General features: G+C 35.7%; 1 protein-coding gene across 1 annotated transcript; it reads right to left on the bottom strand.

Moving 5' to 3' along the window:
• Positions 1-16044: 16044 nt before the first annotated feature.
• On the bottom strand, positions 16045-23776 carry LOC128554227 (uncharacterized). The gene is made up of 3 exons (XM_053535476.1): positions 23767-23776; positions 19059-19097; positions 16045-17522 (listed from the first exon to the last, which is right to left on the bottom strand). Exons 1-3 carry the CDS (start codon positions 23774-23776, stop codon positions 16045-16047), a joined length of 1527 nt encoding a protein of 508 aa, XP_053391451.1.
• Between the last annotated feature and the right edge of the window lie 1249 nt (positions 23777-25025).

The following is a 25025-nucleotide window of genomic DNA, read 5'->3' as shown; positions in this document are numbered from 1 at the left end:
ACCAGTCAGCTATGGCAACTATGGTAGGGGACATGGTTATACAGTAGCTGATGAGCATGCATATTATAACATGTCTCAGAGCAACAACAGGCAGGTACCTACTGATGAGGCCACGAGATATAATCCATTTAGATAATATCAAGGCCAAGTCGTTGGTCAGCCCCAGTACAGTATCAGCACGATGAATTCTCCGACGTATGAGCTGGGTTTTAGGCCGTTAATACGCTCTAGAACTGATGTCAAGATACCTTCATTTACTGGGAAGGAAGACTGGACTGTTTGGCACTCAAGATTTGAGGCAATTGCTACTAGGTATGGGTGGAGCACAGAAGATAGATTAGACCAGCTACTCCCTAGACTTGAGGGTCAAGCAGCTCAGTTTGTGTTTGCACAGTTGAGGCCAGCTGTGTTACACAACTATGATACTTTAGTTTCTGAAATGAACAGCAGGTATAGGGTCATTGAGACCTCTAGGGCATTTGCTGCCAAGTTCAGCAGACGAATGCAGAAACCAGGCGAAACAGCAGAAGAGTTTGCAGCTGATCTCAAGAGACTTTACGATAAGGCCCATGGGTTTCGTGATCAAAGAACAAGAGATGAAGATTTGACAAGGCGTTTTCTCGATGGCTTATATGATGATGAAGTTAGGTTTGAAGTTGAGTACCATAAGGAGCCGAACAATATAGATGAAGCTGTGTTACATGTTGTCAACTTTATACAAACAAGAAATACCCCTAAGAGCGATTACGACAGAAGAAATAGAAAAGGTACAAGAAGAGCAGTTGCAGAATGTGCTGTTACAACTGATGAAAGTATCATTGAAGGCTATAGCCATGCGAGAGTAAGCAGAGAACACTTTAAAGATATTAAGAAAGTTCCAGAACAGAAAAGAAACCATGACACAAAACCTACAGATGTTCAAGATAGTCAGACAGCTATTATTCAACAGCTTCTACAAAGACTAGAAAAGCTTGAAAAGTCTCAGACACAGTCGGCCCGAAACAATACTAGGTTCAGTGAAGCCAGAGCCCAGAAACGGAGTAGTGAGTGCTTTAACTGCCACGAAACCGGTCATTATGCTAGGGAATGCCCGAAGCCCAAAGGGTTTAGGGTACAGAGACCAGAACACAAATATGGACAAGCTAGTAACCAGAACACAGAAGAACAGACCAGTCCTTTAAACTTCAATGGACCAGCCCTTGTGGCCAGAGGGAGGTCCAACTAGAGAAAGAGGGCCAACCCACTGACGTAAAAGGGGAGGGGATTGATAAAGTTGACATGAAGAAGGAGAATGATCCGCTTTTAGGTAATCAGGAGAAAAGATCTCTCAGTAATGGAGCATATGTAAAAGGTTCAGTTGAGGATGTACCTGTGATGTTCACTACAGACACAGGGGCCTCTAGAACGATCATATCTGCACGAGTATATAGAAAGATTAGGGAAGGCGCTCGCCCAATGCTCAGTAAGGCAGGTTGCTTGAAGGGGGCAGGTGGTACACCCATAATGGAATAAGGTAAGGCAAAGTTTGCCTTGAAATTGGGACCATTAGATGTTGAATGTGATGCTATTGTGGCAGAAATAGAAGACGATGCTTTGTTAGGGTATGATGTCCTTATGGGTGGAAAGATGGGACCTGCAGATATCCTCTTGAGTAAAGAAAGATCATTCTCGATGGTCATGAAATTCCATGCATCCAGGTTGGCAATTACTCTGGACTGAGAAAGGTCACCGTGGCAGACGATTTCCACATTCCACCAAATTCTGAAGCGATTGTTGATGTTTATGTCGAACGTCTTGAAGCAGATGACAGGGATAAGAGGGCAGATTACATTGTTGAACCAACTGAACACTTCAAGGAAACGTATCGGCTCATGATGGCTACCACACTGGTTAATATTAATAGAGTAGCCACATGCAAGATCAGGGTCTTGAACCCATTCCCTTCAGAGATGGTCTTAAAACAAGATGCTGAGATAGGTCAAGCGGAAAGGATTGAAAAGGTGGTAAGCATAGTCCAAGGGCAGGAACATGAAGGGGAAGAAGATAACCAAGGGTCGGTGCGGCGCATCACTGTAAATAAGGTCCATACTGTTACTGCTGACAAACTAAAGTCTAAGGCGACAGAAACGGAGGTTCCAGAACATCTGACTGCTTTGTATGAAAGGTCAACCATTGGCATGACCCGAGAGAGAAAGGAGGCCATAGCAGGTCTGCTTGTGAAATATCAAGACACATTTTCAAGAAACGAATGGGATCTTGGTCTTACGCATCTCACTGAACACACCATTGATACAGGTGACGCCCCTCCTGTCAGACAGAGACCGCGCAGGGTCCCTCTGGCTCATGCTGATGAAGAAAAAAAGGCTATTGAGGAGTTAATGCAAAAAGGCGTAATCCAAAAAAGTACCTCACCCTGGGCTTCTGCAATTGTCTTAGTACGTAAGAAATCGGGAGCAGTCAGGCCATGTGTGGATTACCGCGGCGTCAACCTTCTTGTGAAACCTGATGGCTATCCATTGCCAAGAGTGCAAGACTGTCTAGATGCTGTAGCTGGTGCTAAGTACTTTAGCAGTTTCGATCTGACCAGTGGTTACTTCCAAATACCACTGAAGAAAGAAGATATACCAAAAAGCGCCTTTGTTTGTAAGTTCGGGCAGTACGAAATGGTCCGCATGCCTTTTGGCCTTAACAATGCTGCTAGTACCTTTCAGCGCACAATGGAAATTGCATTACAGGGACTTCAATGGGTGACCTGTTTAGTATACATAGACGATATTATCGTGTTTGGGTCAACTTTTGACGAGCACTTACAAAGAGTAGATGAGGTACTTGGAAGAATCAGGGTTGCAGGTCTCAAGTTCAAGCCTGAAAAGTGCAACTTGCTCCAAACAGAGGTGGTGTTTCTGGGCCATGTTGTATCTAAGGATGGCATTCGGCCTGACCCGACTAATATTTCAAAAATCATACAATGGCCTCGACCACAGACCCCAAGACAGGCTAAACAGTTCATCGCAACAGGGTCTTATTATCGAAAATTTGTTAAGGACTTTGCAAAAAGGTCAAGACCACTGGTAGAATTGACGAAGAAGGACAAGCCATTTGTCTGGACAGAAGAGTGCGAGGCGGCTTTTGAAGATTTAAAGAAGGCATTAGTCAGTCCCGATATCATGGGGTATCCTCTAAACAAGGGAGGTTTTATCCTTGATGTCGATGCTTCTGGTGTCGGAATTGGGGCGGTATGCAGTCAAATTCAGGATGACAGAGAAAGAGTCATTTCATATGCTAGTCGAGCCTTAAATAAATCAGAACGTAACTACTGCATAACTGAGAAAGAATTGTTGGCAGTTGTGTTCTTTGTTCAATACTTTCGCCAGTACCTATTAGGCAGGCACTTTTTAGTGAGAAGTGACCATCAAGCATTAGTTTGGCTCTTTAGCCTAAAAGAGCCAAATGGTAAAATTGCTAGGTGGTTAGAAATATTAGCCCCATATGATTTTTCTATTGAATACAGGCCAGGAGTCAAACAGGGTCATTGCGATGCACTTTCAAGATGCGAGACACCAAAGGACTGCACATGCCATGATGTAGACACTAGCGAGCCTTTGAAGTGTGGACCCTGCAGAAAGTGCCGCCGAAGGGCAGAAATCATGATGCTCGAGTTAAAGGGAGACAAACAGGACCAGCAGGCTAGGACACGTACAGTTCAAGATAAAGAAAAACCAGGACCTTCAAAGCTGGGGCGACAAGATGAGCCTTCCAATACTTGGCTAAGTGTCAAGTCTCCCAGTGAGATGTCTTCTATGCAAGAGAGAGATCCAGACCTCAAGCCAGTGATGATTGCCATGAAGTCAGGAAACAGGCCATCTAGTGAGGAAATGTCAGAAGAAGGCCAAGCCACAAGGCATTATTGGATCCAGTGGGAAAACCTGCATTTACTTGATGGTGTACTCTTCAGAACTTTCATACGGCAGAATGGTACTGGTGAACATAAACAACTATTGGTCCCAAAAGAACTTAAAGATGAAATTCTATACCAGATGCATTCGTCTCTTCTTTCTGGACATTTAGGCACCAAAAAGACTGCAGAAAAGACCAAGCAGCATTACTACTGGTTCAACATGAAACAAGATATCAGCCTGTTTATTAAAAGGTGTGACACATGTGCAGCAGATAAGCCCCCACACAAGACACCTAAAGCTCCTTTGGGTCACCTCAGAAGTGGGGCACCATCTGATACTTTGGCGATGGATTATGTAGGCCAATTCCCTATAACATGTCGCGGGAATCGATTTATCCTTGTCATGACAGACCATTTCACGAAGTATGTGGAAATCCTGCCAGTGCCAAATCAATCTGCAGAAGAATGTGCTTCAAGAATTGCCAACGACTTCGTAGCAAGGTGGGGCTCCCCTCTATCCATACACAGTGACCAGGGTTCCTCCTTTGAAAGCAGAGTGTTTAAGGAGCTGTGCAAATTATTTGAAGTGAGAAAGACCAGAACAAGTGCCAGGCATGCTCGCGGAAATGGCCAGACCGAAAGATTTAACAGGACAATGCTGAAGATGATAAAAGCCTATTTGACAGGTACACAAGATGAATGGGACGTCCATCTCGGTTGTTTAGCTGGAGCGTATAGGGCAACCCCACATGAATCCACAAAGTTAACACCAAATTTGTTAAGCTTAGGCCGTGAAGTGCGACTGCCTGGAGATTTGGTGTATGACCTACAGAGCCAGCAGAATGGCCAAGTACCGAAATACTGCGACCATGTCGAAAAAATAAGAGGCCAAATGCTGCATGCCCAAAGTGTAGCAAGGAAGTATCTGAAAGCGAGTGCTAAAAGAAGTAAAGAGTTGTATGATACCAAGTTAAACTACCATAACTATCGAAAGGGAGATTTGGTCTGGTGTCGTCACGAAACGCGAAAAGTGGGCATAAGTCAAAAGTTGGAAAAGAATTATGATGGGCCTTTTGTAAGCAAGCAGAAGAGTTCTGCGTTCAATTTGGTCCTACAATTGAACCAGAATGGCCAAGAAAGATTGGTGCATCATGATAAGCTTAAGCCTTATGAAGGACAGAACCTGCCAAAATGGGCCCTTAAAGTGAAAAAGGCCCTCTTAAAACATTAGTGATTAAAAAGGATAACAGAATATTCTAGGGACACATGAGTTTGAATGTGCCATGTTATTTTGTTATTTTCAAGCTATTAACAGTGAATAAAGAATTAAATATTGAGTAAATACGTGTTAACTCTGTAACTGATATGATTTGTGAAGTATTTCAAGTCATTAATGAACATTTAAACAGCTAACTGTAAATATTATTGTCAGTAGTTGAACCCGTCTAGAAGGCCATGGTAACTGTAACATTATGTTGAACACTTTAAGTCAAATCTTTCGGACTTGGATGAAACTGTCAGTAAGTTATGGTGCACATTCAATTATGTATTCACTTGGGTATTGAAGTCAGTAAAGTAAGGTTGGTTTCGGTTTATCTTTCTAGGTTGATATGGATAGCAGGCCTGCAAAGAAGGGAAGACTCTACTGCTGTGTCTATTGTGAGAAGGCCGGCAAATCGTACAAGGAAGCTAGATATCTGGTGATAGGCCATGTCCTGAAACATCATCGCTCACTTGATGAGACGCCTTATTACTGCAGTCTCTGCATGTTCAGGTGCACAACGTTAGATGCCCTCAAGAAACATGTCACGCTAATGGCCCAGGGAGGACACTCTGACAGCAGCCGCTTCTTAGTGGAAAATCCTTCCGCAAGGAGTATTGATGATGGTACAGAGTTCAGGGTTCTGACACTGAGAGAGCAGTATTGTACTGGGGAACCTGAAGAAGATCCGCTAAGCATCATAGATGAATGCCTGTTAAATGAGTTTGATGCTCTGGATGAGCAGCTTATGCCTAGCGTCGGTCAGTCTAATATGCCAACGCAAACCTGTTTAGCCAACAGGGGTTCAGCCGAGAGCCAGAAGTTGACTGTACAGATCACCCCAGAGATGTTTTCTCAGTTTGGTCTGGTGCAGCCAGCAGCCGCTACCGCACATGGGTCCGGAAATCTAATGATGCAGCATCCACCACCTATCCAACGACAGGTACTTCCACCTCAACCATCATGCACGCAGGTACAAGTCAGTCAACCAGTAAACAGCCTGTCATTCCCTAGAAATACGGTACCTAACACTTCAAATATATGGCAAGCACCTACCCTCATACAACAACCAGCTTTTAATCAACAGATGCCCAGCTCTCTTTGCAGCACACCACTAATGGATGAACCTAGTAATACCATCATTGGTTTTCCAACAATAAAACCAGTGACTAACACTAAGGAGGCGACACCGAAAAGTACACAGCTAAATACGCCAAAGCCTGATTCTCCAGAGAACATAATGGGGCAGCTTTTAGAGAAGGTACCTAACTCGCCAACTTTTAGTGAGGTTGGAGCTACCAAGTCTAACGAGACTCAACCACCTATAATGGTATCAAAGCTGAGCCAAACTGACCCAAAGCTGAGCCAAACACCTGAGCCGAAGAGAGCTAGGACAGAAGACACAACATCTAGGGCCCTTCTAGAGACACTTGGCAAAATTTCTTCCGCCATAGACTGGAACAGCCGTGCTATTCGGAACCAAGACAAAACACTTTGTCAAGTTGTCGACGTTTTATCTAGACTGTCAAAGTCAGTGGAGAATATTGCCGATGACCTACATAAGAGGAGTTCCTCACCCCGACACAAAGAAAATACTTCGCCTCGGAGTCCAAACCGCAAGGTCCTCAAATCGGTTGTTAAGAAAAAATGAACTTCAAAATTATAGAATTGTTTTATTAAGATGGCGGTGACTTACATATGTACAATCATATTGAGGAGTACTGGACTTGTTCAAGTAATACTGAACATTAAGACTTGATGTTTAACTTAACGAAGTGATTCGAATTGAATTGAACTGAAATATTTAACAAAACCAATTATAACTGAAATCATTTTCCAGAGAAACTTTAGAAAACTCTAAGGTCTGAGTAAAAGCAGAATTTGATACTTGTGCATAGTGACAGTAAAAGACTATTATTGTGAATGAAGATTTTGTCTTAAGTGTGAAAATGACAATACATTGTACTATGAAAATGGTTAATCTATACCAAGACATTTTAAGGGCTAAAGTTGTACTGTCATTTTAGATGAGCATGGAAAGGACAATTAATTTGATATTAAACATTAAGTGAATTAATAAATTTAAAAGTTTAATGATTCTTAAGGTGGTTATTCACATTGTTGACTTTAAGGTGATTGCACACATTAATGACTCTTAAAGTGTAAACTGAACAAGTGTTAACTTACTATTTCAAAGTTGGTTGATGTTTTGTTATATGATAACTGTATGTCAGTTGGGACTTTGACATAATTAGAGGGGGATAATGTAATACTTCAGGGTATTGTGACCTACTTTACTCATTGGGACTTTAAGCTTAACTGTAATTTTATCATAAGGTTTCAGACTACTTTAAGTAATTATTTATCTAGTTTGATCTTGAAACTGTTGATTTAGCCCAGCCTCACCTACTTTATTAATTTATTAAAGTAGTATTTTTTGTTAAATCACTAGAAACAGCTGACTTCCTGGTTTTGCAGATATACTGTTGTTGTTGTACTTGCAATGCACTGTGGGTAGTTGCTTAGCAACTGCTGCCTGGAGACTTTGTTTACTCTACTGTAGATAGAAATGTCATTTAACTTTAAAGCAAATATGCTTCCTAGAAACTCCCTTAAAAGGAAATTTGAGGTTATAATCTTTTAGATTATTCATTTTTCTTTCTTTTCATACTAATTTTATTTATGATCTTTAATGTTTTAATAGAAATATTGGCTGTAGTTTCCTTACAGTCTAAGTTCACAGCTTCCACAACCCCACAGTTTTTAGTGTGAAGCTGGGTTCACATTTATTTGTGTGGAGTTCACATATCCTCACATTTTTGTGTGTGCACTTCCACAACTATTTTTGTGAAGTCTGGGAGGTATAAATACCCCACTCTGCCTGTTTTCAGGGTTCACAATCTTAAATCTCTGACCTTGGGTGGCTGTTATAGTCAGATAATTTTAAAGAAATATTTAAAGAAGTCTAGCAAATTTTATACAAAGATAGTCATACTTGGTGTGTTTTTTACCTGCAGTATTTTAATATTTTAACGTTTGATAAGCATTTTGAACTCTTAGCTGAATAAAACTGCTATTTTTCATTGGATCAACTTTAAATTTTAACTGTTGCTCTGAGTTGTGTATTAGAAGCTTACTGACAGCTATCAAAATTATCAGAGGCTGGGCTTGATTATTATCTTTTATGAATAATAGACCTTATAAGTAAAAATACCATATTATCACACTATTCTTGAGAACTGTGAATTATTTACAGAATTATTGTGTGAGTTTTATTATATGATGATTGTTGCTGAACATGAACTGTTTCTGTTGAAATTCTTACTTCAATAAACTATAGTTTAATTGTCAAAGGAGTTGATAATTTCTGTAGTTAAGTGCAAGAAAACCGGCCAGCCTAATAGTACCTCCAGTTGTTTAACATACTTATAGAAGAATTGTCTATATAAGTTTCCCAAAGGGCTTACACTTCAGCCATGGTGCAACACTTATAATCAGGCTACAACTATCTGCCAATTGCATCATACCGAGTCAGCATAATCATAGAAATAGATTCCATCAGTTGAAGTTTACACAGAAACTACATCGGCCATAGCGTAACAATATATAACAATAAGAGAAAGGGAATTAATTCAATAGTTTTGACGTTGACGTCAAGCAAACAAGGGACGTAATTCTGACGTCGAACAGGGGAGTTAATGACGTTATAATGTTATTTATCAATCCGTATCATATGAAATGTTCCGCATGTTTAATTTCGGTTTAAAACAGTCAATAAAGTATTTTTCTTTTGTTACTGTTAGTTTTCATTTTATAAAATGGGAATATAGTAAAGTTTGGCTCTGTTGTACAGCAAAAGTCTATATGACTACTGACAGGTAATTGTCTTACCGACGGGTCTCTAATTTGTTGAGAATAAATGTAGGGTTAACGCACGTTTTTTTGTGTAACAACATCTGCAGAATCCCAAGGGATTGGTTGGTGCACGAGCCCGTAGGGCGAGTGCACCAACATAGCCCGAGGGATTCTGCAGATGTTGTTTCACGAAACAAACGTGTGTTATCGCTATTCTTGCATAAAACACAACTAAAGTGCTGGAAATATCGAAAAAACAAGACTATTCAGCTGACATTAGCCGATCGAAGTCGGCCGTTTCAGGTTGTTATGGACACATATTTTATTTATGCATTTCCAGGGCATACAGAAACAGCGCATATTTTATACATGTCGAACGGACATTCTTGTTGTGGTAATTTCTTTAATATTAAATATATGTAAAATAAGCATGACACCCCCTTTTTCCGATATATCGGCAGGAACTTTAGCTTTAGAGGCTCGGAATTATGAGAAAAGGGCATATACACGGCATCCTGTCTTTACACAATTTGCAGGTGAGGGGCCGACAGAACACAATTCTGCTTGTTTTAAATTAATAGTCTGTCCCTTATGCTTTTTAAATGTAAATATTATCGTTTAATAGAAACTGGTATCGATACCTATATTCTTCATGTCGTTAAAAATGAAATCTCTAAGCCTATAACTAGAAAATTTTGCTTTGCACCCCACCCCATCGCGATCAAAGTTTGATAAACACAAAAATTTGAATTTTTCCAACATGTATATAATCAACTTAGATTAGATTTATAAACTCAAACATGGTTGGAGAGATCTACACATTACACACCATCACTACATCAGTAGACTGCATAGATGTGTAAAGTAGACACAAACACTTTTTAAAAGTTTTATTGTAAGATTTAAAGTTAGCATGTCAACTTTCTCGACTCAAATTAATTTGGTAAACGAAATTGTATTTTTGTAAATGTTGTTTGCCTATCATTTTCAGGGATTAAATCGCGGCGTGTAAACTTACTTTGAGTGAAATACGCGTAATAATACAATAATAAGGAACGTCAATTCAGTCGCGTATCAAGAGAGGTAGCGCTTATTACAAGTTAAAGTAAAGTTAGGTTGAAAAATGATATTTTTAATAAAAATGCAGATGAAAAGATTTCATAAATCTCGGACCTTTCGACTTCGGCCAAAATTGATTCGGGATCCATAATTTGCTTACGTTGGACCCGCAACAGCATATTCAAAACGTTCACCAACAGCGCGTGCTCACGAGAATCTCCTTGTTTGTACACGTTTTTTTCCCTGTTTGTGCATGCCCGAAATCGGCAAAAAACAAAGGTTTTATGCAAAAATTGTTCTTCTAGTTCTTAATTTGTCTCCGGTTTGACCTATGTAATATTCATGGCAGCCATTACACGTTATAACATAAATGACATTTTTCACATCACATGACATGTTTTCATTCACGTATAATATTTTTTATAACGTCATTAACTCCCCTGTTTGACGTCGAAATTACGTCCCTTGTTTCCTTGATGACAACGTCAAACCTATTGAATTAATTCCCTTTCTCTTATTGTCATATATTTAGACACACTGATGAGGCATTCACGGCGAAATTAGTTTGTGACTTTTATATTAAAATTTAAGAAAAACTAAGCAAGCGTGTGAAGTCATTTTATAATTTTACGATATATATGTATATAATTTACTTACTTACTTACTTACTTATTTACTTACTTACTAATTCCCTAACTTACTACTTATGCACATACTGACTACTCACTTACTTACTTACATATTTATTTCCCCAGTAATTGCTTCCTTACTTCCTAACCTTTTTACAGACTACCTACGTACTTACTTACTGACTGACTGACTTACGTACATACATACATACATATATACATGCATACATACATACATAAATACATACATACATACATACATACATACATACATACATACATACATATTAACTTACTTTCTTACTAGCCTACTTAATAGTTATTTACTTATTGGCTTCTTTCTTACTTACTTACTGGCTTACTTTCTTACTTACTTTCTTGTTTACGTACTTACTAAATTACTTCTTTCCTTATAGGTTACATGTATATATAATTACATCATAGCAGAAAACGCGTTGTAATTATAACTTGATGCATGCTTACCGGCTAATTTACTTACTGGCGTACCTACTATTTCACTTACTTACTATCTTACTTACTTACTTATATGTTACATGTAAATATTATTACATCATAGCAGAAAACGTGTTGTTATATAAAAAGGAAGAAAAAACATCGTCTGTGTAATCTATTAATTAAAATAGAATACATTACTGAATTCAAATACCTTTAAAGCTTAAAAAGTGCTATACACATTCTTTTAGCTTGAATACAATGTAATTCTAATACCTTTCGGTGTGTAGTCAGGTGTTGCATAGTTTTATAATCTAACAGTTTATATATATATATATATATATATATATATATATATATATATATATATATATATATATATATATATTCAAATGTTTAAAGTTTCTTTGCATTTGCAGATGTAAATAAATTGATTAATTTGATATAGATAAAAGTAATTGATGTATTCATGTATTTTCACAGAATTCTCCCTCTCTCTCTCTCTCTCTGTATATATATATTCGAGTCCACTTCAGTTTGTATATATGTTTGATGCCATATTGTTTGTAACCCTCCTGATGATAATTTTTGAAACCGGTTGAGGAATAAGTTAAATATACAAACTCAAAAGGATTTGGCTATTTCCTTAAAACCTTTTTCTCTTATATATATATATATATATATATAATTTCCTCTGGTTTTCAAATGTATGACACACAAACATTTTAATGACATTCATCTCATCATCTAAAAAGAAAAAGAAAAATGTACATGTATGGCTAAGTACCAGTATAATTTGCTACTTACATAGTTCAATGAGAAGACGACGATGTCTGGTAAAAAAACAAAGATAACAAGATAACTAGATAAAATACATACGATCTTGACTTTAGTTATGTTCCATTCATGAGCCATTTACTACTGTCAAAACTTTGGATATAACCAATTCCAAAAACGACAGAACAAAATTTAACATTATGAATTTGCAATATTTTGGGATTGTAATATACTTGTAAAACAACATATACGTTTGAGGATAGTTTTGTTGTTTCATCATTATATTTAAAGGTTATAAACTTTGTATGTGGATATATGCACGAGTTCTGCAGCGGTAATATTGCGCGATATTACGAGTGCATACAGTCCCATATAAAGTTGATAACCTTTTTATTACATATCACTATCAAATAATTAGTTAATGTATAAATTATCGTTCTGTAACGAATGACAAGAGAAATACAAAAAGAATTTCTCCAAAATGTAATTAAAAATCAAACTGACGCGCATTAATTTTTTCAGCAAAAATGACGTCAACTTGTTGTCGCAACGTGCGCGTGGATGCCATGGACGTCACGCGATTCTTTCAGTTACAACTTTAAGAAAACATACCACGTTATCATAAAGCTACCGTCTAGAGGAAATATGTAAAATCGCCAAAAAGATATAATAAACTGTTTTATAGACATAATTGATACACCAAACATGTCCTATATCTGAAGTGTTAAAATTAGGATGACAAAATATATGTGACAAGATTTGAAATTCGAACATAACAGTTTTCAAAATAGGAAAGTTCAACTGTAGTATCTACCAAAGCATTTTTGTTCTTGATAAGATACAACACAAATTTTAGCTTTTCTACAAAATGCTCAGATATATGTTGCATTATTGTACCAGTACCATACCTTATTATGTTTTGTAGGAATAAACAATATTGCAATATAAAAATATCCTTGTATATTTATAAAAATACTCTGGTGGAGATAGCAATCTTTTTAAGGAATGAATTAATTTGTTCGGAATCTATAGCTTAAACGCATATAGTAGCTAATATATACTGATATAAATAGATGATTACATTATTTGTACATATACTGATATAAATAGATGATTACATTATTTGTACATATACTGATATAAATAGATGATTACATTATTTGTACATATATGGGGTAAAAGTGTTATACTGATATAAATAGATGATTACATTATTTGTACATATATGGGGCAAAAGTGTTGACCCATAAATTCGGCAACCTTGAAAAATTTAACTGCCATAACTCTAATGATACTGGACTGAATTGACTGGTCATCGATCTTGGCCTAGGTGTTATAGTAATACATTTTCTGTACAAGGTCTGATTTACTTCAAACAAAAAATAGTCAAATTCAGCATTGGATATAGCTGAAGATACTGGTCCGAACTGGCTTGTTTTATAGAGATACACAGTTTGTATCAGTCTAGTTTACTTCTGATACTAAATGAATTTGTTACTTAGCAGACATCTTTTCTAGTCCGCCCGCTCGCAAAGCATGAAGACATAATACGTCCTGTTTTTAATTGGCGTAGAAATACCCTGCAAAGCGTGAAGACATAATACTTCCTTTTTTTTTAATTTGGCGTAAAAATACAATCAGTTCTGTCTTACATGTATAATCTTTGAGAAAAAAAACATGAAAAATATAACAGTGAGTTCTTGTCAGTAATGAACATAGATATGAGAAGAGATGATAATATATACGAATTTTTCAACAAAGCTGGAACCGAATAGAATATGGTGCAATAGTATTTTAATGACAAATAGATAATCAACTGAAATTGACTTAAATCGTGGAAGAGCTTTAAACCTATGACTGATGCACAAATATCAAGAGAGCCATAGTAGTCCTAAGTCGCTCAACTAACATTGACTATTTGATCTTAGATATATTAATGTCATAAGGAATGGTTAAATCTGTGATTAGTATAAACAAGAGGGCCTCTAAAAAGAGCCACAGGGCAGAAACTATCACAATGATATAATAGACCTCGTTTATATCATTCAATTTATGTACGGAACCATACAGGCTCGCTGCTACTTCAGTGCATTTTGTAGGCTTTAAGACCTGAAGGTAGACAAAATGGACTTAAAGGAGAAAATGTGACAATTTTAATGGTTTTGAAAATATTGTATGATTCAAAATAGTTTTACATCTGACAGGTGAAAATTTTCCGACAGGAACCTGAATTCACTTAAAGAATGTTTTTAGTGTGAGTATGCCAGTAGAAACACTTAAATGTAATAAATGCAGCATAAGTATTACATTCTTTTAATAGTGATTCAAATGGCATATTGTATTAGTCAATGTATTAAGACTTGTAAACTATATAGTTTGCAATGATTGCATTTTGGTTAGTTGTTTTGTGTAAACCTGAATCACAATGATGATGTATACTAAACTTGTATCATTATAAATACCAAATGGCAGAAAACGTTAACAGAAAAATATTTCCGACAACTTTTGTACGTCTCTGCAACTGCAGTGTACGCCTGTGCAAAATTAATAATAAGTAGTGTTTGTTAAAACAAATTATCACAGTATGTTGTAAGGAATGCAGATCTATTTGATGCAGTGTGTTCCCTATTAAGCTTATATGGAAAGCGTTCCGCTATTTGTTCCACTAGCAGTTAATTATACGTTCCATAAGTGATCGATTTGCATTTCATAAGTGGATTAAGGATTCCGTTAGCAGCGATTAATACGTGTTCCATTTGTGACTTACAACACGCTTGTGGAACGCTGGTTTGACTTTGTCTATTAACAGTAGTTATTACTTTAATTTAATTGTTTGAACTATTAGACGGAGTCTGATATCATTTTGTTAGGTCATGTTCTATGCTTACAAAGGAATATTTTAGTTGACTTTATTGAATGTTTCAGGAAGTCTTCGAGTGCCCTGTGTTTGCCGTAAAACATATCCCCATACTATATCAGTTCTTGTCATAATAGGCTTAGAGGTTTGCTTAAGACCGTTCCAGGAATATTGCGCATTTACAGGACCTTGATTGAACAGACTCTGACATACCGAATCTGCTGTTAGTTAGATTATTTACATCCTAAGTTATTCAACATTTAAACGTTAAACACTTTATACATATGTGTTCAGTCTGCTTCTTATATGATATTGCTGTTTCGAACACTTATACATTTTGTTTTTGTTTCAGTTAGGGATGTCAACGAATACCAAAACTGGTATCCAAATATTCGGTCAACCATCCGAACGAAAATCCGGATATTCGTTCCCGCACATAACCTCTTTTTCTGATGACCTAAACGTATTTATATAAGGACTTATGACGTTTTTCTTGGACCCGTCGTACTTGCAATAAATTAGCGGTCACCATTTTGAAATAGAAGAAAGGTAACTCTGACAAGCTTTTTCTACTTTCGGTTTAGTTTTATTATGCAAATTGGAAGGATTCGAATCCCTTCTGTCAGTTATATGTAATTATTTATATAAGTCCGGGTCCAAAATATATATTCTCTCAAAAATAGGCTTTATATAATTGCAAACTCAGTATAAAATGACGGATTTGTTTCTTTAAATACACGAACAGATTATCAAGTGCAGCGCTGACATTTATCGACAAATATTTGTTGCAGCCGGCGTCAATAAAAGAGCATATATAATGCACGTGTACTAATTATCACTTTCGCACTCTCTTGCGTCTTTCCTTTAAAGATGCATTATTTGCCGACGATTTGTAAACACGTGTTTTAAATTAGGAATAATTATTATTAATAATTGGCAATATTAAATAAATTGCATTGTTTGATCAGACAGGACTAGCTAAGATGACAAGTATGTTTTGCACACCTGTCGGGTAGGTGTCATCACCATGGCGACTGTGTATTGCGTTTTGACACGCTATCTACGTGACGAAAAATTATAATGCTATGAACATGAAAATAAATATTTCAGTAATCTGTATAGTACTACCGAATATTCGAATACTTAAATAAGATCCGAATATTCGGACCCGTGACCGAATAACCGGATATCCGGATATCCGTTGACATCCCTAGTTTCAGTGAATTTTTGGAGACTTTTATGTATTTACACTATATCATATAACTACTTCGAATACTTGCAAACATTGATTACCAAGACAACAGTTTGCAACAGCAAGCTTTGTTTTGTCTTGTGAAAAGCAAATTGCTTGTGGAGACAACATATCTATATTATGAGATGTTAAGACATGCCCCAAGGGAGAAAGCTGTACAATGCTGTTTGTTCCTCCGCTACATACAAAGATGCAATCGAACGGTCCTACTGCTACCCCTTCTGGCTCAGCTATCCTGGCGTCCTCGTCAACGACAACCTTTTGCTTGGTCGCTATATCGTACACAAATACATTTTTTTTATCAGTTACAGCAATTTTTTCTCTGTTTCTTATATACTTGCATTGAATTTGGCATTCAGGATCTTTCTTGTTCGGGATGTTGAAATCTCCCTCTTTTCCTGACAGAGATACAATTCGAAATGTTCTGGAATCATCTTTAGTTCCAACAACAAAGTGTCCATCGTCCTTCAGACATATAGAGTCATAGCTAACCGTTACTTCACATGTCCTTAATAAAGTTATTTCATTAGATTTGCTGACACGAAGAATATCTATCTTGTAACGACAACCACTTGTTATCGCCACTTCCGCCTCAGATACAGCGGCTAAACTCTCTGGATGATACGATAACTGATGTGATCCTACTTTCATAAGCTTCTCATTGAAAACCAAGCATTTACGGTTGTTGTAATCCGCGACAACCAGTCTACCGTCAGGTAGATAATCAATACCCGTGAAAAAGGGTACATCTGCATCGTCTTCACTCGACTTTATTTCAAAAGAACCGATCCGACACAGCTGCACAGGGCTCTGCTCAGGACTCACCATTTCTTGTATCTGAGTCCACTCACTATGTTCAAATTTCCATTCACATTCAAAATCGTCAAAATTGCATAAAGGTAGATGTATATCTGGAAATGAATTTAGATCCTTTGCAAGTTTCTCCAATGTAAGTTTAGCGATGACATTTTCCGTTTTTTTGTCACTTGTAGCCATATTTATCAGTGAAAGTTTCGCTTGTTCGGTTTTTGCTAGAAAGTCCTCACAGTGGCTGCGATATGCCTCTATCTCGATTAATGTCGTATCTCTGACTATTTTTGCCTTCCGTTTTAGTGATTTTTCTTCCATTTCGGTTTGTTTTAGGAAAGCGTTCCTCTGTGCATCAAATTTTGCAGCAATAGTTACTTCTCCTTTGTTATGTGTTTTTTCAACGGATGAAATCCAATTACTAAGCAACCGAGCTTCAGTCTGAAGTCGTGGTATTTCCAGTGCTGGATTGCATTGCCACCCTAATATTTCCTCAGATACTGGTTCAATGCCTTTACATTTTTCATGCTGCTCCTTTTTGCACGTATGACAGCAAAGAGTGTTGTCTGTTTCACAGAAGAATGAAATTCTCTCTTTGTGTTGATCACATGTGCCTATATCTTCTGTTTCATCCGTTTCTTGCAAGTCTTGTATCTTTTCATCGGGTGGAGGAACTTTAATACAGGATGAGCAAATAGTACTTATGTATGTACTGCTTAAAAATTGCAACAATAGGAACTGGTGTAAGTGTAAGAGTTTTAATTTTGATGTGAAACACTCACATTATTATTTTGGACGAAATGCATCTGTAAGTACCGCACAGCATTATGGCGTTTTGATTTTCAGCAACATGTAAATAAACAATCAGTACTTAGCAATATCTTTTAAAAGGAAAGATATTAAATGTAAGATCAATAGTTGGCTTGATGGCGCAGTAGGTTGAATGGAGAGACTTTTAATTATTTTGTAGTGATAATTTTGATGGTTCGAACCTTAATTGCATCCGTCATTTTTTTTATTTTGCATTTAATTAAAACACTTTGTGTAAGTTTATTTTTCTCTGATTTCTTATTTATTCATAAACGCCTAAAACATTAGATCATATGAAAGATGAAGCATATTTGAACATGATTTATTATTAACAATGAATATACAAGTTAGTGAACAAAGTTAGCACTAGATTGACAAACTTTTGTTGTTTTCGTTGAATCCTGTTGAAAAAAAAGAAGAAATTAAATACAGTTTTCAAAATACTTCTTTACGGGTCCAGGAATCAAACTCCCGACGGAAAAGTATAAGACGGATACCAATACAGCTCGGCCAAAGAGGAATTACTCTCTGCAGCGTAAACGTTGTGTATTGACTTAAATTTATGCTATTGTTTTGTTTGTTTACATTTCAAAGCGCCTTATTACTGTGCGATACCTATAACATATATAGATCTACTAGAAATAATGTAAGAACCGTTTGTTTTGGGTTTAACGCCGTTTTTCAACAGTATTTCAGTCATGTAACGGTGGGCAGTTATCCTAACTAGTGTTCCTGGATTCTGTACCAGTACAAACCTGTTCTCTGGAAGTAGCTGCCAACTTTACCACATAAATCAGAGGTAGGGGGCAAGTGATTTCAGATATAATGTCTTTTATCAAATCGTCATGGAGAACATACGCCCCACCAGAGGATCGATCTCATGACCCCGCGATCCGTAGACCGACGCTCTCCCTATTGAGCTAAGCGGGCAGATTTATTCCAACATATTTATAATGTAAAGCCTAACTTATGAAAATACAGGAAAAATGTCCTCAAAAGGAATCCAAGCCAAATTATGAAAATCAATTGATATTTAAGAGTAGCTTCCTTTTGATTTAAGAAATTTATATGTATACATTTGGTTAGAAATTCTGTGTTCTGAGTTTTGACACATTGACACTTTCGACCAAAAATGTTAAAATACTTAACATACATTTTGTAGCATACTAGTACTTGCTAGAAATTAATAACAAAGTCTGATATTCAAAGCAACAATTTATGCTAGAATTTACCATTAATAGAACAATGCAGTACACGATCTACTTCAAGCTCCGCAATAGCTATTAGACATTACTACAGAATTCCAGATGCAAAGCAAAACGGTTATGTCGGAATTAGGTCACGCCAAACGTTGAAACGTTTCTTCCTTTAAAGTTTTTGAACGAAGTTAATATTCTTACCTTGTAAAGTTTTGAGTTCTTTTGTCGCCGCCTTGATATCTACAATATAAGTATAACATTTTATATTTAAAGTGAAATAGGGTGATGAGTAACATGTAAAATAATGCATATTGCGGAGTTACTCAAAAGACTTCTTGTTACCTGTACAGAAAATGTATCATTATCGCACATTCATACTGCTCTGAATTGTGTTTCATGAATAGGCCGAAATAAGCACGAATTACAACTAAAACATAAATTTTCAGTAAAAGTTATACACAGAAGCGACGCAAGTTTTATACTACATTTGTATTATTAAAATAGATTAAAATAACTAGATAAAAAAAACCTAACGTTTCTTTCTTGTGCTGACCTGGTGGTAAATTTCAACAAGAGGACCAAGTTAATCATCTTAGATATGTATAACAAGAAACATTTCCCTGCAGAAGTACTTTGAAAAACGGTCTGTGAGTTAAGATTAGATTTCCATAAGTCATATATTAAATCTAAAACAGCGTTCCCATATTGTTGTTTTTATATTTTCCCTTAATGAAAACTGCTAAAAAGTTAATTAATCAGATTTTGGTAAAGTAATGTGTTCTTCTTATTTCAACAACTGATAGGTTACATTGATATATGTTTACTGAGTTCAAAATACATTTCAGTTTTTTTTTTTAAATATTATTGTACTACATTTGTCACAATTAAATATCTAAACGCGTTTGTAAAAGACTATAACCATCCTTCGGCTATGTTGCCACAATCTTAAAGGACCTTTCAAGAGCGTTTGACTGTTTTCCTGAAATTTTTCTCTGCAAACTCTCTCAATCCATACAATTAACGACATCGTGCGTATCAAATAGGAAACAGTAAATTAAAGTATCAAACATGGTCAGCAGATTGACTGTAACTAACAAATATGTTCCTCAAGATTCCATTTTTGGCTCCATTTTTAATGCTTTTATAAACGATATCTTTTATTTCATTAAAGATGGAAGTCTCCTTAATTATGCAGATGATTGTCTTTTCATACACCTTACTATAAAAACTAGTTGCCGTACTTCAAAGACAAAGCCAAACTCTTATTGTATGGTTCCACATAAATTAGTTAAAGCACAGTTATCATCATTAAATGTAAAAAGACAAAGAATAATAGCTATTGGCACCTTAACAATATTAAATAATTATGCACCTCAAGTTTTATCAGACCTAATAAATAAACGTTCAAATTAATATATTTCAAGTATTTTAATATATTGCAGGTACCTCAGGTCAGTACAACTAAATTTGGTATGAACAGTTTTAGGTATGCTGCCCTTGTATTGTGGAACTCCTTACCTTACAGGTTTCGGCAAACAAATTTTTTTAATAATTTTAAAAATCTTTCTGGTTAGGCAAGAAATGTATTTGTGTGGCTTGTCGGGAAGTATAAATTGTCCACAATGCAGTGACATTCTTGCCTTTACCAATCCCTGCTTCTTGTCTGTTTGATTATTTTCGCATGATTCTTCCAGTTCAATTATATATTATTATCCTTATTCCAGTCCTTAAGTAGATAGAACTTGTTCGTCTATAATTATTTTTTTTCATCATAATTATACTTTTAGAGCTTTTTGTAACTTATTCCTGCATTTTGTTTTAAGTGTGTTGCCTGCTTGCCTCCTTATCATAATTATATATGCTTGTTTTTATTTCAAAATCTGAGATGATCATGCCAATGTGTTCTTCTCGGACCTGGTTTGAAAGGACACGCGTTCTTAGCACTTCTGTAGTATGTACAATTGTGTCCGTTTTTTCCCTTCAGTATCCTTACCGTATATTCTAAATCAATTTTAGGCCACCGGTCAAGATAAGCATAATCCATCCAGATTTTACTTTTGCTTTGCTTGTATAATATATTAACTATGTGTCACGGTATAGAACTTGAATATTAAAACGAGGAGAAAATGTGTAGTCGGTCGGATAGGTCAGTCGGTAGAGCATCGGAACGGTGTTCCGAGGCCCCGGGTTCGAGTCCAGGTCTGGCTGCACATTTTTCTCACCCTCTTACATTTGAAAAAAAAATGTGCAGCCAGACCAGGACTCGAACCCGGGGCCTCGTAATACCGTTCCGATGCTCTACCGACTGAGCTATCCGGCCGACTACACATTTTCTCCCCGTTTTAATATTCGAGTTCTATACTGTGACATATGCTTTGCTTTGTATTTGAGTGCTTTATATGCTTTCTTTTTGTGTCCGTTTTTGTAGCTCTTTTTTATTTGTTCACTTAATATATGCTATATCAGTTGGTTTTAAACGCTCTTTTCGAGCTTCTCTTTCTTCTATGATATCTTGCTGACTTTAAATAAAATGTATTGTATTGTATTGTATTGTATTGTATTGTATCGTAGTTTTGCAACAAAGATAAATAGGAAATACTGTATCAGTGTATATCTCTGTTTCAATTACTAACCGCACTGGGTCAAGTCCATGTATTTTGGCCAAATTATGCCCCCTTTTGGATTAAAAAAATCTGGCTAAAGGTAACCATGCAAGCTTATTTCTCCAAAACTATATATATATACAGATATTGAATTGAAACTTCAAATGTGTCTTCGGGGTTTATATTACTTTGTGATAGCATCAAGTTCACAAATATAATTTCCTGAAATGCTGTAATGTTACCGTGATCATATTAAAGTAAAACGGTGATGCACTTTTACGGAATGAATATTATTGTAGTGAAAATATATTTAAACCACATTATTTGTTTGAAGTCATCAGTTATTGGTTTTTAAATTATCTAATCCGATCGCTGTGTTACTGTTGTTGTGTTAATACACGATGTTATCTACATGTTTTAACAGTTGGGATCAGTCGCTTCTACCAACTTTCGATATCTTCAAGCACATCGAAGTGATCTCTTACTATAAACGTTAGAAGGACGACAGCATAAATGTTCTGTTGACGATTATTTATTTATAAACAAATCTGTTTTATACAACGTTTCGGCTTTATTCGCCTTTATCAAGTACAAATGTTCTGAGATTATTACATCACATTTCGACCATGCTCATTGCTTTCTCAATAATAATAACATTGCTACGGATATGACGTTACGATACCATAACGTAAAATAAACTGTAACGCGCCAAAAAAACGTTGACTAGCAGAAGAGTGTAACATTAAAAAAACAAAGATGACAAAGTCTAAATTATCTACTAATAAATGAAATTTATCCGAACTACTCCAAACGTAAGAAATACTAAATTTTCAAATACAATAACAATGAGACACCTTTGGTGTTGTAATAATTTTGACAGTATAGAATACACCCAAGAACTTTAAAAACAATCCATCTATAAATTAAACAAATGATCCAGAAATGTATATGCATGTATTTATGAAATATAAATAGTTAATAAAGGTAATAAAGTTGTAATGTGTCTGTGCTAAAAGACTATCGCTTAGGAAGTTCATATTCGAGGAAGTTTTATTCGGATATACTGAGATCCGGTTGTCGTCGCCGGAAAAAAGGTATTGAACATCTATTTCAAGTGGTTACACCATTAAATGATAAAACATTTGACTCATTGTCCAATGATAAAAGGACATTTTGATTATCACGTTGCAATACATCAGTGTAGATGACGTTGACGTAATATTGAATGTTCGTTTTGTTAGGTCAGACGCGGAATCTCAGAGCCGCAGCCTGACCAATATCATTTTGGTGGCTTTCCCATACCGGTTAAACCGTTTAGTATTTGATATTTCTGCTCTCTGCGTTTCAAGAAAAGATGTTGAAAAACGCAACTGCTATGAAAAATAAAAGTCCATACTGATTTTGAAAATAGATATTTAATTTAATGAAAGCCGGAAATTTTAGCAGAAACCCAGTTTATAAGTTTGTAGTCGACGTGTATAAGTAATAACATTAAATGACACGTCGAGGCTGAGATATTTTCAGCATTATTGTATTACAGAACTGAAAATAAAATTATGTTATATATGTGCTTATTAGATTAATCCCAAATATCTATGTCAAAATAAGGGATGTGTTTTATCTAATTGCATCCCTTTGAATACCCCTAATTAGTAACAGATGATTGAAACAATATGAATTCTAATGGGATTTGGATAGACAAAATGACAGCAAGTTAAGTTTTATTGTTTTAATGTGTAAGTTATTAGCTACAGTATAGAAAACCCTTTTAAAGAAAATCAAACTGGAAAGTAGAATTGAGAAGAAAATTATAATTAGGTCTGACATGAATCGACATACACCTGTCAAAGTTTTGTCATTAGTTTTTGAGACCTGTCAATGATTATAATATGTAACTTACTACACATTCTAACTCAATATTTGTGCTTCAATTATTTTGCTGACATCACTGAAGTCACATAGGAATTTCTATTGTTTTAGTTTATTGTCGTTATTAGGGTATCAATACTCGATAAGATATGAAAACTGTTCCTTTCTTAGGGGTAAAGAAAACATCAGGTTGTATCATAACGTTATGATATTTAAAAGCAACTGAACATTCTTTTTATTTTTTGGTCATTCACTGGAAATTCAAATGTGATACCGCCTTAAGTTTTATAAATGTGCGTTGTGAATTTTGTACAACGTGCACAGGCGATAACAGTCACGCTTCAATTTTCTTGAATCAAGTATCACAAAAGTATCACAAACTATACCCCCATATCGGATAATAGTAAATGAATACTAATAATTGAACATAAACATACTTGAATACATCTTGCAAGAATGAAATAATTGCCATAGATGCATAAAGCGTTCTTAAAGTCCCCGAGTGTAAAGCTATACCAGTTTTGACATACAATTATCCCTGTAAGGGCGTAATTTTGAATAGAAGTCTTATCTAAGGGCATAAAAACTAAATACTTGTGACCTACCTTAGTTCCGTATCAAAATACAATATATTATTAAAAATATAAGATACATACTTTAATGTTGTATCTCATTTGTAGAAATATTCAAATTTAGCATTACCTTTTCTCCTTGAGAGGTTTTAGCTCTTCCAAAAAAAAAAAAAAAAAAAAAGAAAGAAAAAAAAAACTAGTGTTGTGCAATTCATTTTGAAATGCTAAAGAGATATATTACTAATTTAGTACAGCTGTACATATATGGTAATATGATCATGCCCTCTGGTGGGTATTTTCTTTTACAAATCAAATTAAATGATACAAACAGCGTAGAAGACCGACAAAAAAAAACAAGCATGTGAAACTATTTCATAATAAAGCAAGATTTTTTATGTATTTTCCACCGGTATAAATTATAAAGTTTACCAAGCCTACTAATCGCCTTCTTTTCATAAAACAAAACAAGTTGAACATTCTTGAGAAAGGGTCACAGAAGAAAACTTCTTTGAATTTTTTTTAAAATCAGTCCAATCATTCAGGATGTTATTTCAAGATGTGTCTTTTTTTCTAGATTTGGCGTGCATGCCTTTTGAACTATCGAAATCATAGGCCGATTGAGTGTTTTTATTTCAAATTCAAGCAAGTAGATTCTGACATAGCCTGGCTCCCTGGCTGCATGGTTATTTTTTATATAAATACTGCAAGCAAAATAAGAAAATCTTTAGCCTCTAAAATAGCACATTTTATCTGATGGCTGAACCATACAGCCTGGTGAAAGTTGGCCAATGTAACCCTTGATTACCCCTGTAAACTGTTAACTACTGAGAACCCTATCAATTGTAAGGCAATTAACTATCCTACCTAATGACAAGTTCTCCTTACCAATTTGATAAGGGTCATTTGAGAAAACATCCAAGATGTTGTTATTTTCTGGAAAAGTATAATATTGAGCCCATTCATGATTCAAAAGTTTAATAGTAAATGTAAGTGTGAAAATATTGTATGTGGATAATTAGTTGGAAATAACATAAACTCAGGATCTTTTTTATGAATTTAAGGTTTTATTAATTGTTAATTTGGGAATCTCCACCTAAAGAACGTGATATGGTAAAATTAACCAT

Source organism: Mercenaria mercenaria, unplaced genomic scaffold (assembly GCF_021730395.1).
Source record: "Mercenaria mercenaria strain notata unplaced genomic scaffold, MADL_Memer_1 contig_4850, whole genome shotgun sequence".
Taxonomy (NCBI): Eukaryota; Metazoa; Mollusca; class Bivalvia; order Venerida; family Veneridae; genus Mercenaria; species Mercenaria mercenaria.
Note: the sequence above shows the minus strand (reverse complement) of the source record. Positions and strands in the feature narration are given on the sequence as shown.